This window comes from Xenopus laevis, chromosome 5L, assembly GCF_017654675.1.
Source record: "Xenopus laevis strain J_2021 chromosome 5L, Xenopus_laevis_v10.1, whole genome shotgun sequence".
Lineage (NCBI taxonomy): Eukaryota > Metazoa > Chordata > Amphibia > Anura > Pipidae > Xenopus > Xenopus laevis.
In genome coordinates this window covers 39,583,199-39,599,142 of record NC_054379.1, presented here as the reverse complement: position 1 = coordinate 39,599,142, position 15,944 = coordinate 39,583,199, and the positions used below count along the sequence as shown (strand labels likewise).

General features: G+C 43.4%; 2 protein-coding genes across 5 annotated transcripts in view; one reads left to right on the top strand and one right to left on the bottom strand.

Moving 5' to 3' along the window:
• Window positions 1-1,407, top strand: part of ralgapa2.L (Ral GTPase activating protein, alpha subunit 2 (catalytic) L homeolog) — a 223,123-nt gene extending 221,716 nt beyond the window's left edge. For 3 of the 4 annotated variants that reach the window (XM_018262908.2, XM_041562670.1, XM_041562669.1), the window contains one exon: window positions 614-1,407. In XM_018262908.2, the coding sequence (XP_018118397.1) occupies window positions 614-801 (188 nt within the window). In that variant the 3' untranslated portion in view covers window positions 802-1,407. The remainder of the gene's footprint in view (window positions 1-613) is intronic. The other variant, XM_041562672.1, reaches the window with a different exon arrangement.
• A 10,900-nt stretch (window positions 1,408-12,307) lies between these two features.
• On the bottom strand, window positions 12,308-15,430 carry insm1.L (insulinoma associated 1 L homeolog; the record flags this gene model as incomplete). Its single annotated transcript, NM_001110719.1, is given in 1 exon segment — window positions 12,308-15,430. A coding segment is annotated over 1 exon segment (1,302 nt). The 3' UTR covers window positions 12,308-13,986.
• Window positions 15,431-15,944: the final 514 nt, after the last annotated feature.

Genomic DNA, 15,944 nt, shown 5'->3' with positions numbered 1-15,944 from the left:
ATATCTATAGGGAGCTCCAATGAAGGGGATAATTTTGAAGACAATATTAATTTACAGCCCAAAGTAAAACCAGCACCATATAGTAGGGATGCACCGAATCCAGGATTTCGGTTCGGGATTCAGCCAGGATTTGGCCGAATCCTTCTGATCAGTCGAACCGAATCCTAATTTGCATATGCAAATTAGGGACGGGGAGGGAAATCGCATGACTTTTTGTCACAAAACAAAAAAGTAAAAAATGTTTGCTCCTTCCCACCCCTAATTTGCATATGCAAATTAGGATTTGGTTTGGTATTCAGCCGAATCTTTCACAAAGTATTTGGCCGAATCCAAAAAGTGGATTTGGTGCATCCCTACCATATAGTATACATTATTGCCATTATTGCCTACAAAATTAGGGGGGTTTCATTTATCTTATGTCTCCTTTATAGGGCGATGGTGCGCAGTGGATTTTGGGCCTCCAGTTTTTAGCTGCACTGGAAGTGGCAACAAATTGCCCCATGATGCAGTTTTTGCACTCTACACCAGCATTTTCCATGAAAATCTACATTTCCTGTCTAGAAATTGCTTGCTTGAAATAACTGCAGTCTAAATCTTCTCTGCTCCTTCCTAGGACTCCCGACAAGTACAAGCGCGGACCTGGGCGGAGCCGAGACAGTGGAACCCTCCTCTCCAACGCTGAGCCGCACCACCAAGAGCAAAGTGTCGGGGAAGCTCCGCCGCTCCGCCAGTGCTATCAGCAAATCTTCCAATGGAAGCACTTTTTATATGGAACTTTATTCAAGAGATGTTTTTAAATGAAAATAAATAAATAACAAAAAAAATAGAAATTTTAATATGGTTGAGCTGTGCAATGTTGTAGTTGATGTCTAGCGGGGCAGGACCCCCTTGGGTGGGTAAGAGTAGGAGCCACCCACTAGACACTAAGATGTGATGCAACTACTGGTATAGTATTGACAGTTGGAAGGAATTGGCTGCTGAAGAAGTGAAGAGACCAGTCGTGGAGCACGTCATGCACAAGAATTACCTACGAAAATGTCTTAAGCGGATTCCGGCACCACTTTTTTTGTTGCCTCGCGTTTCCATGGCTGCACTGTTATCTGATTTACAATTTCAACACTGAATAGATGGATGAGGCCACTCTTTGGTCCTTCTAAAAACCCAGAGTGGCTTTAGTTCCCTGAGAATTTCTAAGCCCAAATTCTGAACGTGGTTTGGGGAGCATTTTGTCATCAATATATCTTTAAATATTGTATATGTGAATGGATTGGCTCCCTCTGAGACTCGTCCAAGACTACTACATTCCTAATACCCCTGGTGCTCTCTAGTCATTGGTTTGCATGCTTCAAGCACACAACTGTGTCTTTTATTGTTTTACTTCAGATGCTTTATGGTCAATCATAGTATTTGGATGGGGGGGGCGAGTGTTTTAATGTTCATGTCGATTGCCTTTTTTTTATGTTGTCTTATGTCTTCAACGCAACCTGTTTGCCTCCTCATTTCCTCCTATTTAATTTGATGTCTATTTGTTTCATTTGTGGATCATGATATTTAACTCTTGAATGTGATTATTTTTCTACCCCCCAAGTGGTTTCCATTGGTCAGAAGTAGAGGATTCTTGAAATGCAGCTAAATGCACCTTTAGACACATTGTTGTATCTTTTCTCTTTTTGTGCGTGTGATTTTTGTTTGGGGATTCTTTTTGCACTTGTGATTTCTTTGTTTTTTAAGGGTAAATCGTATTCAGGTCTAAGAGAATATGTTGTTTTTTGTAAATAGTTTGTTCTCATGAAGCAGAGCAACGTTAAGTTATAATTCTGTCTCTTCTTGGTGAACCTTGTATATGTGAATCTCTATGGATCAGGGACAGTTTAGGGAAGGGCAGAAAGGGCATTTCTGGTTTTGGGGGGCAAAAAAATCCTATGTTGTTTTGCAAGGAATCAATGATGTTTAACTTGGGCTTTTCTGATTTTTTTTTCACCCCCCCCCCCCCCAAGACTGCATTTCTAGGGGACCAATTTTCTATAGTTAGTCTCCCACTAAGGTTAGATTGTCGTATTATCTCTCACCTCCAGTCAGGAACTGGGTATGGATAGACAATATGCTGCACCCCAGGCAAACGCACCAGATGTCTCTGCACAAACAACTTACCTGCTGCTTTCACATTCATGCCTGGAAGATACTTAATCACAGAGAGAAAGAGAGACCCTCCTCTGCTTCTCTCTCGTACCATTAGGGCAGAGACACACACTCAGATTCGGGAAGATTAGTCGCCCAGCGACAAATCTCTTCTTCGGGACGACTAATCTCCCCAAACTGCCTCCCGCCAGCTAGAATGTAAATCGCCAGCGGAATCGCAATTGGTGCACTTCGTTTTCCAAAGTCGCCCCAATTTTGCCTCACGAGGAAACTTCTGGCGACTTCGAAAAATGAAGCGCTCAGAGTGCCATCCCGCCAGCGATTTAGATTCTAGACGGCGGGAGGCAGTTCGGGGAGATTAGTCGTCCCCAAAGAGGAGGAGATTTATCGCCGGGCAACTAAGGGCAAAGACACACACTCAGATTCGGGGAGATTTAGTCGCCAGGCGATAAATTGCCTCTTCTTTGGGGCGGCTAATCTCCCCGAACTGCCTCCCGTCGGCTAGAATGTAAATCGCAAGCAAGATGGCACTCGAAGCGCTTCGTTTTCCAAAGTTGCCTGAAGTTTTCTCGTGAGGCAATTTCGGGCGACTTCAGAAAAGGAAGCGCACTGATTGCCATTTACATTCTAGCCGGCGGAAGGCAGTTTGGGGAATTTAGTCGCCTCGAAGAAGTCGCTAGCGACTAATCTCCCCGAATCTGAGCATGTGTCGCTGACCTAAATCTCCCCAAATCTGAGCGTGTGTCCCTGACCTTAAATGAAGTGAGGGTTTTTCCATACTGGAAATAGGATTATATTTGTTTAATGATTGTATTGTAGAAGGAAACTGCTGTTGTTTAGTAAGGAATTTGTACCAGAAGTCATTTTGCCTCTGCCATGTTTTGTTTCTGCCTTTCATGGATAGCCAGCTGCTAATGAATTATAACTCCCATCATCCTCTGCTTGCGAATGAATGATGTGTTGTAGTTCAGCAATTGATGTCAGTGGGCGGCCCTGATACTGAATCACTGGAGATGAATGGAACCCCCTGTGCTTGGGGATTGCAGAAGAGCAAAACATAGGGGTGTAGCGTCTCTTCCCATTAGTGTTTTCTGGGTGCAGATTGGGCAATTGCAGGGACAGTTTGGAAGAAAACATTGAAGCGGTGCAAGTTATCTAATGTAATTTGCAGAAAGGTGACATTAGGCAATGTAAAATAATGGGCTGCAGTGTAGAGAGAGAGAGAAGGGTTTAATGCTGTAATGTTCCTTCTCTGTAGTCACTGCTGAGCCGCCCTCATCTCTAGCAATGTCCGACTGCTCACAATGATAATAAAGAGCAGAAAGAGAATTTTGTGGATAAAAGTTTCCTTTTTTGATATTCTATATATTTCCTTAGGCAGTTGGTTCAGACCACTTTGTATTCTCTCCCTGTGGATTAGCTGTTCATTCTGGTCGAGGGATTTCTAGTCTTTGCTCTTTGTGCTGTTACGACTCCTGAGATGCCTTTTTTTCCCCCCTGAATTGGGGACATATTTAGTTTATGGGCCTCTGATAGTGAAGCGCGTGAGCTGTTTGTATAGGCGCAATCCTTTATTATGAGGGTGTCAGAGATTTCCCATTGGTCCATTCATTCTATTATAATCTATGTCAAATCAAATCAATGCCTGAAATGCTCAACTTTGCTGCTGACATATCAGCTGCGATTTCTTTCATCTTTTTTTTTTTTGTTTTGTTTTGTTTTAAACAATCCTGGAAATATTTGTGGAATTTTTTGAGATTATCAACTGAATTTAATTAAAATTATTTAAAAGTCCAAAGGTCTGTGTTGTGTATTTCTATGTTTCAAGTTATGTCTCTATTTCATTATCCTTTCATTTCCCAGAAGCCCCTTCAGTCACATGTCAATACTTCCAGAATTGCCCAAATCCTTCCTTCTTGTAGGCAAATAATTTGTAATCTATCCAGACTGGCAAGAAATAGGGATGGGCGAATTTGACCTGTTTCGTTTCGCCAAAAATTGTCGCAGACGGCCATTAAAGTCTATGAGCATCAAAAAAAATTTGTCTTGCGGCTAAATGTTTTCATTGCGCGTATTTTTGGTTTTTTTGGACGCACGTCGCCATACAAGTCTATGGGCGTCATTTCCACGGCGAAACAAGGCGAAAAAATTCGCCCATCCCAGCTTCAATTTTGTATCTTTCTGTTCAGGACTCTTTTATTCATATTCCAGCCTGTCGTCCCAACCATTGACTTGTTGCTAGGTTAACTTGAACTCTAGCAACCAAATAGCTGCTGAACTTCCACACTGAAAAATAATTCAAAAACAAAACAAGTGAATTTAAAAAATAAAGACCAATTGCAAATGGTCTCCGATTAGCAATGTTATTAAAGTTGAAATTAAACGTTAAAGGGGTGGTTCACCTTTAAATTCATTTAGTATGTTATAGGTTGGCTAATTCTAAGCTAAACTTTTCAGTTAGTCTTTATTTATTTTTTATGGTTCTTAAATTACTTGCCTTCTCACTTTTTCCAGCTTTCAAATGGGGGTGACTGACCCCATCTAAAAACAAATGCTCTGTAAGGCTACACGTCTATATTTATTGCTACTTTTCATTACTCCTCTTTCTATTAATGCCCTTTCCTATTCATATTCCAGTCTCTTATTCAAATCAATGCATGGTTGCTAGGGTTATTTTGACCTTAGCAACCAGATAGTGGAAATTGTCTCAGAATATCACTTCCCTCATAATAGAAGTTAATTTAAAGGTGACCAACCACTTTAACTAAAAGTGAATTTAAAGGTGAACTTCCCCTTAAACTGGTAATGCTATTGTTATTTTTTTCATTGTTTTCTCTATATTCAGGTCCTGTCTTGCAATTTGTTATTGAACCCAATAATTAAAAAGGATTAATGGCTTAACCCTAGCAACCATATAGCAGTTATAAAAGAGAGGTACTAATGAAATACTTCATATAAGAATAATATTGAGTTAGAGGGATCATTTGCCCTTTAGAATGTTCTTTGTTGCAGTGTCAGTGAGTAAAGGAATGCAGTTGGGCCCAAGGGAGTGATCTTGCAGTGAATAGAAATCAGCTTTCACTAGACGAGGGAGCTGCATAACAACTGGCCTAATTATTCATACAGCTAATTAAGTAGGAATTGAAATGGCCAAGAGATTATTCTGATGATTACTCTTATGATTCTGAGTTTCATTTATAATAACGGAGAGACAACATTCATAGATGATTTAAAAAAATAGTAACGCCTGTAACATTGTCCCCTAAACACATTTTATGGATTAATACAAGGCCACAAATTCTATTAACGAAATAACTCTCAGAAGCAACTGAATGCAGAAAACCCAATTTATTTTAAAAAGAGAAAGTCCCTTCAGCTGGACATAGACGTGCAGATTATTAGGCTATATCAGACAAACAAACGCCCGTTCCAATCTTCCCACCTGCAATTAACCATTCAGAAGTGGTTCTGTCACCTACGCATAAGGGCAGAGACAGACGCTCAGATTCGAAGAGATTTAGTCGCCCAGCGACAAATCTCCTCTTCTTTGGGGCGACTACTCTCCCTAAACTGCCTCCCGCCAGCTAGTATGTAAATCACTGGCGGGATGGCAATTGGTGCGTTCATTTTCCAAAGTCGCATCACGAGGAAACTTCGGGCGAATTTGGAAAACGAAATGCTCAGAGTGCCATCCCGCCGGCTAGAATTTGAATCACCGGTGGGTTGGCACTCGGAGCGATTTGTTTTCCAAAGTTGCCGAAAGCTTCCTCATGAGCCACATTCGGGCAGTTTGGAGAGATTAGTCGCCCCAAAGAAGAGACGATTTATCACAGAGCGACTAAATCTCCCCCAATCTGATAAAAAGTAATATAAAGTAGTAAAGAGAACAAATCACACAATGCTCAGGCCATTAATTAACGATCGTACGAAAGTTATGTCCAACAAATAAAAGTCAAATACAAGAGTCCTCTGCACTCAACCCATTATCAATATATTTAAGACATTTTGTGCTTTAAGCTACTGAAAAATGCCTTACCCTTTAAACTAAACAGGGATTGTTTGTCCATATATTGCAATAGATTTAAGATGGCCAACTACGTCAACAAATAGTAGTGACAGTCACCCACTGATATTGTCAGATAAGAATACATATTGCTGTCTTGATATTATTAATAGCCAAGATACTATACATGTATTATTATTGTTACTTTTTATTACTCATCTTTCTATTCAGGCCTCTCCTATTCATATTCCAGTCTCTTATTCAAATCAATGCATGGTTGCTAGGGTAATTTGGATCCTAGCAACCAGATTCCTGAAATTGCAAACTGGAGAGCTGCTGAATAAAAAGCTAAATAACTCAAAAACCACAAATGAAATGAAAAACAATTGCAAATGGTCTCAAACTTCTCTACATCATTCATAAAGTTATCTCAAATGTCAATAACCCCTTTGAATGGAAAAGGAGACCCACATTAAACAGCGCAGGGAGCCAATCATAGATCCCAGACTGTAGGTGAAGAATCGCTGGGCCAGATGATGTGTTCGAGTCCTACCTCTGATACACGGCGACAGACTGCCAGGGATAGGGGAGATGTTACTTGATTGGATCAGAACCAGTACAGAATTTTTAGTTGGAGAGTTTCTTGTTTCCATTAGATGCAACGTATATTATACACTATAACGAGTGTATTTGTGTTTTGTTAATAAGGCATTCTTGTAAAGCTTGGCAGTGCCAGTGTCCTTGTAGCAGCATTCCTGATATTCCTGGAATTCACAGATAAGGATTTCAGGAGTGAAAATCCCACAGAGTGTTGTTCTTCCCCCCCCAAGTTTTTAATTAAAGTAAGAGTATATACGGTAACTAAACTAAGAATGTTTATATATGAGAGTATCAATAAAGTATTGATCAGTTCTACCAACATCCATACATTATGTCTGAGTATTCAGTGTAGGGGAGAAGGACTGGTGGGAAAGGAGGGAGACTAGGGACGGACAGGAGAAAAGGGCAAGGGGAGACATGGGATAGGACAGGGCTTGTCTCTTACAAATCCCTCACATGCAGATTTTATAATATTATTTACAAATTAACATGGTGTTTAGTTTTACACGATGCAAGGTGTGTTGTTCTTTCTGATGTTTCACTTCTCTTAATGGGCTTTGTGAAAATATATACCAGAAAGGGTAAACAATTTGTAATGCATTGTGTGTCACCCCAAAATCTTGTGTATGTACCAAAATGGGGGGCTTAATTGGCCTTGTGCAATGTCCTACATAATTATAGACCTTGAGGAGGGAAGGGGGAATGTAATGAGAGCAGCGACATGTAGGAAGTGCTGAATGGAAAGTGAAAGGAGGCGGGGCAGATACTATTTGATTGACAGCTCAGATATTTAAATACCTTTATAACAGGTATGGATGGTTTCATGAAAAAATAATTTGTGTTCCATGTTTAATTTGCAAAGGATTTTCATTGTACAGCTTTTTAGGGCAGAGACCCATGCTCCGATTGGGGTAGATTTAGTCGCTGTGCAATAATTTGTGTGTTCTTTGGGGCAACTAATCTCCCCAAACTGCCTCCCTCCGGCTAGAATCTGAATCGCCAGCGGGATGGCACTCTGAGAGATTCGTTTTCCAAAGTCGCCCGAATTTTCCTTGTGAGGAAACTTCGGTCGACTTTGGAAAACAAAACACACCAATAACCATCCCGCTGGTGAATTCCATTCTAGCCAGCGGGAGGCAGTTCGGGGAGATTAGTCGCCCCCCAAAGAAGAGGAGATTTGTCGCTTGGTGACTAACCTCCCCTTTAGTCCAGGGTTGGGCTAGGTTTGGGGTTGACCCTGCTAATTCTAATAAATGCTTCTTGCGGGGCTTTGTATTAAAACTGACTTTGTAGCTGAATTTTCCAGATGTTCCCCAGAAATTCTTGAGTCCTCAGTGTTACCCCCTAATTCATGCTGCATGCTTATGGGGGGGTGAGCGCAGTCTGGGCAGGCAGGTGTGTGGACTAGGGGTGCACCTTTTAGAAATCCGGCCCTGCATTCTGCAGCATATGCCTGTCCTCTGTACTAATCATCCGTGCAGCATGTGGATTTCATTTCTTTAATGAGGAAGCAGAAAGCATCACTGGCGTTTGCTTCCACATTGATGGGCTGTAGATAAACTGTGGATCAGTCGGTGGGGGCATTTATAATTTCAAGTGTACAGTTCTTCTTGTGTAAACATCAGAATCGCCAGAAATGTCCCAAGAGAACTGGGAAGAAGCAACTGATAACGTTTACAACTACTTGATCTCAACTAGAGACCCACTATATATAGTGAATAAAGTACCCCCTCTTGTAAAATAGAAGGATATTATAAGTTACCGAGGCGTTCCATGACCATATAAAAGCACGAGGCCAAAGTGACTTCTAATATCCAAATATTTTGCAACAGGGGGTACTTTATTTTAATACACAAGTTTCAGTGAGTCATGTGACCGAAATGACATCACTAAGCTCCGATTGTAACTGATGACATCACTAAGCACCATTTATAAGGATATCATTTAGAGGATATTCACGGCTCTTGTGTATTATAAGATAATACACCAACTCGACATTACTCCGATGAAGCTCCATGCCATGATTAGAAGACCACACACACACCACTTGCTCCTGGTGTAATACCCCCATTTGATTTGGTCTTGTCCTCATATAGTCCAGGTACTGGTCCAAAGTCCTCAATATTCTGGTTGATTTCTTAGAATTTCCCAACGTTGTCTCCCTGCAAATTTGTCTCCTGGGGGTTCTGGATGAGCTTATGGCGTCCAAATACACCAAGAATAGATTCAGATCACTTGTGTTTTACACAAGAAAGAATATTGTGATCCATGGGATGGGCCCACACCCTCCATCAGTTAAAACATGGAAGCAATTGGTCATTAAAGCTGTACCATTAATTCAACTTACCTCAGAAGCAAGGGGCACACAGGGAAAATTTGATAAAACTTGTACCCCATGGGGTGACGCGGTATTATACTAATTCCTAGACTAGTAATGCAGAGTAACTAGTGTAATATACTCCTCAGTCCACTTGACCTACATGGTATTGTCCACCAATTAGGGATGCACCGAATCCAGGATTCGGTTCGGGATTCAGCCAGGATTCAGCCTTTTTCAGCAGGATTCGGCCGAATCCTTCTGTCCAGCCAAACCGAATCCGAATCCTAATTTGATTATGCAAATAAGGGGCGGGAAGGAAATTGCGTGATTTTTTGTTACAAAACAAGGAAGTAAAAAAATGTTTCCCCTTCCCACCCCTAATTTGCATATGCAAATAAGGATTCGGTTCGGTATTCGGCCAAATCTTTCACGAAGGAAAAATAGTGGATTTGGTGCATCCCTACCACCAAGTTCCAGTTTTTACTGTAATGCAATGTTGGCTTGGCATAATGTGATATTATGTTTGTCTGTCATTTACTAAACCTAATACCTTTTTAAAAAATCAGAGATGCCAACTGATCCCCTGCCATTAGGGATATGGGACAATCCAGCCCTGGAGTTTGTAAAAACTAATTTGACTTCCCTTTAAACAATAACATGAAGAATGACCTCAAAAATGCCCCTAGTTGTGGGTTAGTTGGAATCCGTGAAAAATCCTATTGGCTTGACATCTCCCCTCTTAATAAAAAAAAAAACAAAATGTAATTTTCTGCACCTGAATTCATCCCATTGACTTCAGCAGTTTGCGCCAGGTTTGAGGTGGAGAAACAAACCATGGCGCCATTTATGTACTGACAAGAAACCTTTATAACATGATCTCTAGGATCTGCTTTCATTAGTGGCTGGTTTATACTTCATAGCACTTCTAAGCATGTGCCCTTCTATGGGTCTCCAGCTGTTACTAAACTACAGGTCCCAACATCCTCCAGTAATCTTCTCTCTTGTCCATAAGAAGCCATGGATCCCTGATAAGCTAATAACATTGCTGCCTCTTGTGCACTGCGGTAATTGTATCGTATTTACTCTCTTTACCCCAGTTTGCTCAAAGTAAACTTCTATTGAAGCTCTGACTTCCTAATGAACTACTGGTTCGACTTGAGACTCATAATTACTGAATATGTAGCCTATACATATGTCTAAATATATTGATAAAGATACTGTATATATACCAACTGTTATGCCCTTCCCTTTGGCACTGGGAATGGGAGTCTCTTCCAAAATCTGTCATTCTTCTTTCCGTATTTCCCGTAAACGCCCGGTAATTGGTTTCTTTAAACCACCAGGTGTTATTAATAATTAATAACACCTGGTAGTTCAAAGAAACCAATTAATTAATAATTATTAGCATTATTTTATGTATTTATTCCCTTCCATGCAAGTCAGTAAGTAAGTGGAATATCCTTTGGGCAACTAAAACACTGAACCCCCTTTTTCTTTTTGTATTTTTTTTTATTGCGTTTACAGAATAAACAGCAGATTTTGACAAAAGCTGTACAATTAATCAAACCTCTTCAGCTTTCTGGGCAAAAGGAATTGAAAGAAAAAAAGATATTGATATTAAACGGTGATGCCACCTATACACTAAGCCCCTTTTTGTGTGTGTAGCAAGTTTCTTTATTTTAACCCCCTTAAATCCTAAAAATAAATAAATAAATATAACAATTCAAGAGTTAAAAATGTTTTAAAAACTATACCTATATCCATGGATTGAATATAGATATGGGCTTGTGTGCCCAACATCCTTTTCTCGCTATAGTTACACCTAGTTTCTAATTTGGAGTCAGTGTAGAAGTGATATTATTTTATTTTACTTTCTCTGTTCCTTTATTACTATAAGAATATTATTGTACATTTTACGGTCTATTGAAATGTTGTTGTTCATGTGGTAATATTTCAACATTGATCGCTTGGGTAGTTTAAGTAATAATTACTATAGACTAAGGGGCGTATTTATCAAGGGTTGAATTTCGAATCGAAAAAAAATGTTGAAATTCGAATTCAAAAAGACCAACCGAAGTGAAATCGAAGGTTTTTTTGGGTTGAAGAGGTCCGTATTCGGACGTATTAGAATCGTACGATCGAAGGAATATCGCATTCGATCGAATTCGATTCAAAGTTTTTCCCACAAAAAAGTTATCTAGAAAGCTACGAATTACAGAAAGGCCATCTCCCATATACTCCCATATTTTATCCAAATAATCCAAATTTTTAAAAAATTATTTCCTTTTCTTTGTAATAATAACACAGTACCTTGTATTTGATCCAATAAATTAATCCTTATTGGAAGCAACAATAGCCTATTGGATTTATTTAGGGGCAGATTTATTAAGGGTCGAATTTAGAAGTAATGGGATTTTTTTTTGAACTCCCAAAACTTCGAAATTTGAATTAAAAAAGACCAATCGTAATTTATCAAAAAAATCTAAGGTTTTAGTTGGCCGAATAGGTCCGTTTTCGATCGTACGAATCGAAGTAACAGGGCATTCGATTGAATTCGATTCAAAGTTTTTCCAAACCATCAATTGACTCCAAATAGCTTCTAGGAGGTCCCCCATAGGCTAAAACAGCACTTCGGCAGGTTTTAGATGGCGAATAGTCGAAGTTTTAAACAGACAGTACATGATAAATTTCAATATTCGCATTTCAACGGTTTTTTTTTCAAAATCAAATTTGGACTATTCACCCAATCGAAGTACACAAAAAATAGCTCGAAATTTGAAGTTTTTAACTTCGAAAATTTACCTCGAACTTTGGTAAATCTGCCCCAAACTGTTTGGATCAAATACTTATCCCTGCCTGTGATTATATTTGCCACCAAAGTTATATTAATGTTGACATATGTCTGCTTGAGATGTTTGTTGAAAACAACAGTCTGTACAAATTTTTCTATAAACGATTACATTTATTGAAATAAAAAAAAAAAACTATACCTGTAATTAAAAATAAAATATATTCACCCGTTAGTCCTGAATTACAGAAGGAGAGGCAGCATTAAAGCAGCAGAGACGCATATGCAGACTTTGCTGCAGCGACTGATTTTGCTGCAGCGATTTAGTCTGTCACACAAAACTATAGGAAACCGTGTAGAATATTCATCCCAAGCAGCTCAACGTTATTCCAACCCCAGCGACCCCTTTCCAACCCCCTTGATCCCCCAAATAAGAGTAAAGCGGAGGCAGAAATGATTTGAATTTGAAAATAATTTTATTTGAATAGCAAATCGTTAGACAGTAGAACAGTTCTATTGAAGCACTCTAATAAATGCCTATTACAGTTAGGAAAATAATGTTGTGTACAAAAGAGATTTTGTCTAGACATAAGAGCTATAAGAAGGTGACAATGATCTACATTCTCTCGTTCAGTTCAGGGTTTAAAGCGAAGGAAAAGCTGAAATCCACAGTGAGAAGTCATGGCAAAATATATATATGTATATCTAGGCAACGAAAGAGATCGAATAAAAGTCATATCTTCATCATTCTCGTCAATAAATAAAAAATAAATAAACATAATTAATCATAAAATCAACATATACATTTGGGATAGTGAACGCATGGGGGCGGGGCTTACACAACAGATTTTAGAGAATGAGGGGGAAGAAAACAAGTGACACAAAAGTTTAAAGGAGCCAAGGTCCATGGAGTGTTGGTCCTACACTGGGGGGGACAAGGCAGTGACTACTCCAGAGTTAATAGAGAAAATAATGACTTCAAGGCATTTGTGGCTAAGACTAAAGTAAAGTCTCCTCCTTCCCCCAAAAATGAGGAGAGAAAGACAGAGTTGAGCAGCCCCCCGGCCAGTGTATAAAGCTAATGGGAGAGTAGAGAGAGTGCAGGCCGGGGGGCATCAAGGCAGAACATTAACCCCATAGGCTACAAAGCACATTGATATCAAGACAAGAGGCTACAAAAGCACAGGCGACATTAACTGCTGCTGGGAGGGGGGGGTGTCTCCCTAATGGCAGCGATGGGTTTAACTGAGTCAGACTGGAGGGGGGGATACTCTACAAATTACTGCAGCTCCCTCCAGCATTGCAGGGGTTAAGCACATCACTTACACCACAAACCCTGCGATCTGACCATTTTTAAAACATACAGTGAACAAATGAGCCCCCCCCCCCCCCCCGAAAAAAAATAACTTTGCCCTCCCAATTCTGAGCTGTCGGTGTCACAAGCAGCAGTCACTGGAATGAGCACATCCAACTGGCGGGGGGGGGAGGCGAGTGTCAGGGCATCACAAATGCTGTAACAGTGAGTGGATGGCAACTGGGCAATATACATTTATCTCATTGTAGAAGCGACTCATGGGCGGACACAGTCATTTGCACAGACACAGATTCCGAGGAAATCGACACAATAAATAAAGCAGAAAGTGCTCCCCCTCCCCCGTTGTGAGTGTCCCCGGGTCGGAATGGACCACTTGGGCACTGAGGGGGGTCATGGAGATAACGCTGAGTCGCTTTAAAGCACAATAACCACAATGTAATGCACTTGGGCCTATGGCTGCTGTGGTCGGCTGCTGATTTGGCGGGTGGCAGTGCCCTGTGGGCAGAATGGCATTGGATGCGTCGGGAAAGGCACAGACTAGTCAGGAATGCGAGTCCCGTGGCCACAGCAGGAGCTTCTTGAAAATCTTTAAGGGGAGTGTGTGTGTGAGTGTTGGGGCAGTGAGTCTATAGGTATCGGTAGGGCACAACCCCCCCCCCTTTAGTGCAAGATGGTCCCTTCCATTGTCCATTTAAGGGGCACAGCAGGCAGAGTTCAGCACCAGGTCGCTCTGCAACAGGACTGAAGGTCTCTACCCGCTCCCCTAGATCTGCAGTCTGACCCAACGAGTGACCCCTAAGTCCTAAGAAGTTGTTGCGGGCTCAGCAGGCCGGGCGCACGGGCACTTGCAGCAGGATGACCTGTCTGTTCTCGGAGGGGTGACACTTGTTGATGTGGCGGGTGAGGCCGGGGGAGCTGTAGAAGGTGGCGGGGCAGTATTTGCAGGGGTACAGCTGAGAGGAATGAAGGAGGCGGATGTGACGCTCTTGGCTGCTCTTCCCCGGGAAGGTTTCTCCGCACACAGGGCACGGGTGACACTCCTGGGGGACATTTAGGCTGGGGGGACTCTTGGCTTGAGGCCGCTGCTCGTCGCTCTGGTACATCATGTGACCGGCCTCTTCCGGCTCCTTGGCCACTTGGTGCGACAGCAGGTGTTTCCTCAGATAAGCCTGACGCCGGAACTTGCGGGCGCACCGCGGGCACTCGTACAGACCGTCTTCTGAGCCGGACTCGGGGCTGGGGGTGTCCCGGTCACTCAGGGCCTCTTCCTTGGGTTGGACTGCGGGGACGGCTGGGGGTCGGGGCTTGTGCCAGCGGCGGTGGGAGGCCAGGTTGGCGGGGCAGCTGAACACCTTGTGGCACTCTGGGCAGCGGTATTCTACCCGGACGATTCTGGAGCATTTGTGTTGTGCCAGAGAGAAGGGGTCGCTGTACTCCTCCTTACACAACTGGCAGATGAACTCGCCCAGGGGTCGGGGGCCGGAGCTGGGGGCACGAGGGCGGGGAGGCTCCACCGGTCCTTCCTTGATTTTCAGCCCGAGCACCGGGGATGTTGTCACCTCGTCCTCAAAGGTCAACTTGCGGATGGCTTTGGTTTTCTTGGCGGCGGGGGGTTTACAGGCAGTGCCGGGGGCAGCGCCGGCTTTAACGTCGGGCTCGGGGGCCGGTCTCTTGCCGTGAGTGCGGCTGATGGAAGAGGAGGAGGAGACCGGGGGCAGGAGCGCCAGTCCGTGATGCCCATTGGCAGTGCTCGTGGGAGGGAAGAGGAGCGCCTCGCTGGAGCTGCCCAGGCCCGGGAAAGACTCTGCAGACACCGGGGATCCCAGGTATTTCCTCTCGCGCTGCTCCCGGCTGACCGGGCGGGTCGGGCTGTACAGAGTCTGCGGCACCGCCTCGGGGTTCCCGAACTGACCGGCGGGGGGCGGCCGGGGGTTGTTGCAGGATGGGGCCGCGGAGGCGAGTCTTTCGGGACTGGAAGGAGGTGGGGCCCCGCCGGTGGGACACATGGTCGCTAAGAGCATCCAGCCCGGGAGCGACTCCCCGCGGTTCTCCTCATCTTCCCGCACTCGGTAGGACACCGGCGGGGACTTCCTGTTGCGCTTGACCAGGAAACCTTTAGGCATGTTGGGTCGGTCCCAGTGAGTCTGGGCTGAATGCTTTGGCGCTCGCTGTGTCTGGCACTGTCCGAGGTGCTGCTGCTGCTGCTGCTGCTCGCGCTCTCCTGCACTGTCCGAGGTGCTGCAGGCTGTAACGCTTTTTCTCTGTTGCTTTTTCCAGAGCCGGCTCTCTTTTTATAGGTGGGGACTGGCAGAACTGTCACCGGAGCAGCCAATCAGTGGCGGGAATGGGAGGGGCTGTGTGTGCAGGCGGCAGATGTACCTGAGCCCCCTCCTTCCCTCCCTCAGGCTAAAGGCACACGCCCCCTCCCACAGTGACACACGCTCCGGGCTGATCCCACGTGCCGCTCCTGCTCCCTGGGGTGAGGGCTCTGACCATCAGCAGGACAATGGGGGGAGCTGCCTCGCGCCTTCACTAATTCTAATCAGACAAAGGGAGAGCGGGGCTGGGGGAGGTGAATGACACAGTTACAGCTTCTGTCCCCACACTGGAATCCCGCCGCCTCCACTCATTGCCATTGCTCTATAGATCCGCTTATTCCGAGGGGACCCACGGTTTAATGTAAAGTCCGCCCCCCCCGACACACAGACAGACAGACAAACAGAGACACAGACAAACACACACAGACAGACAGGTCGCAATCAGGGGAACTGAGAGTCGC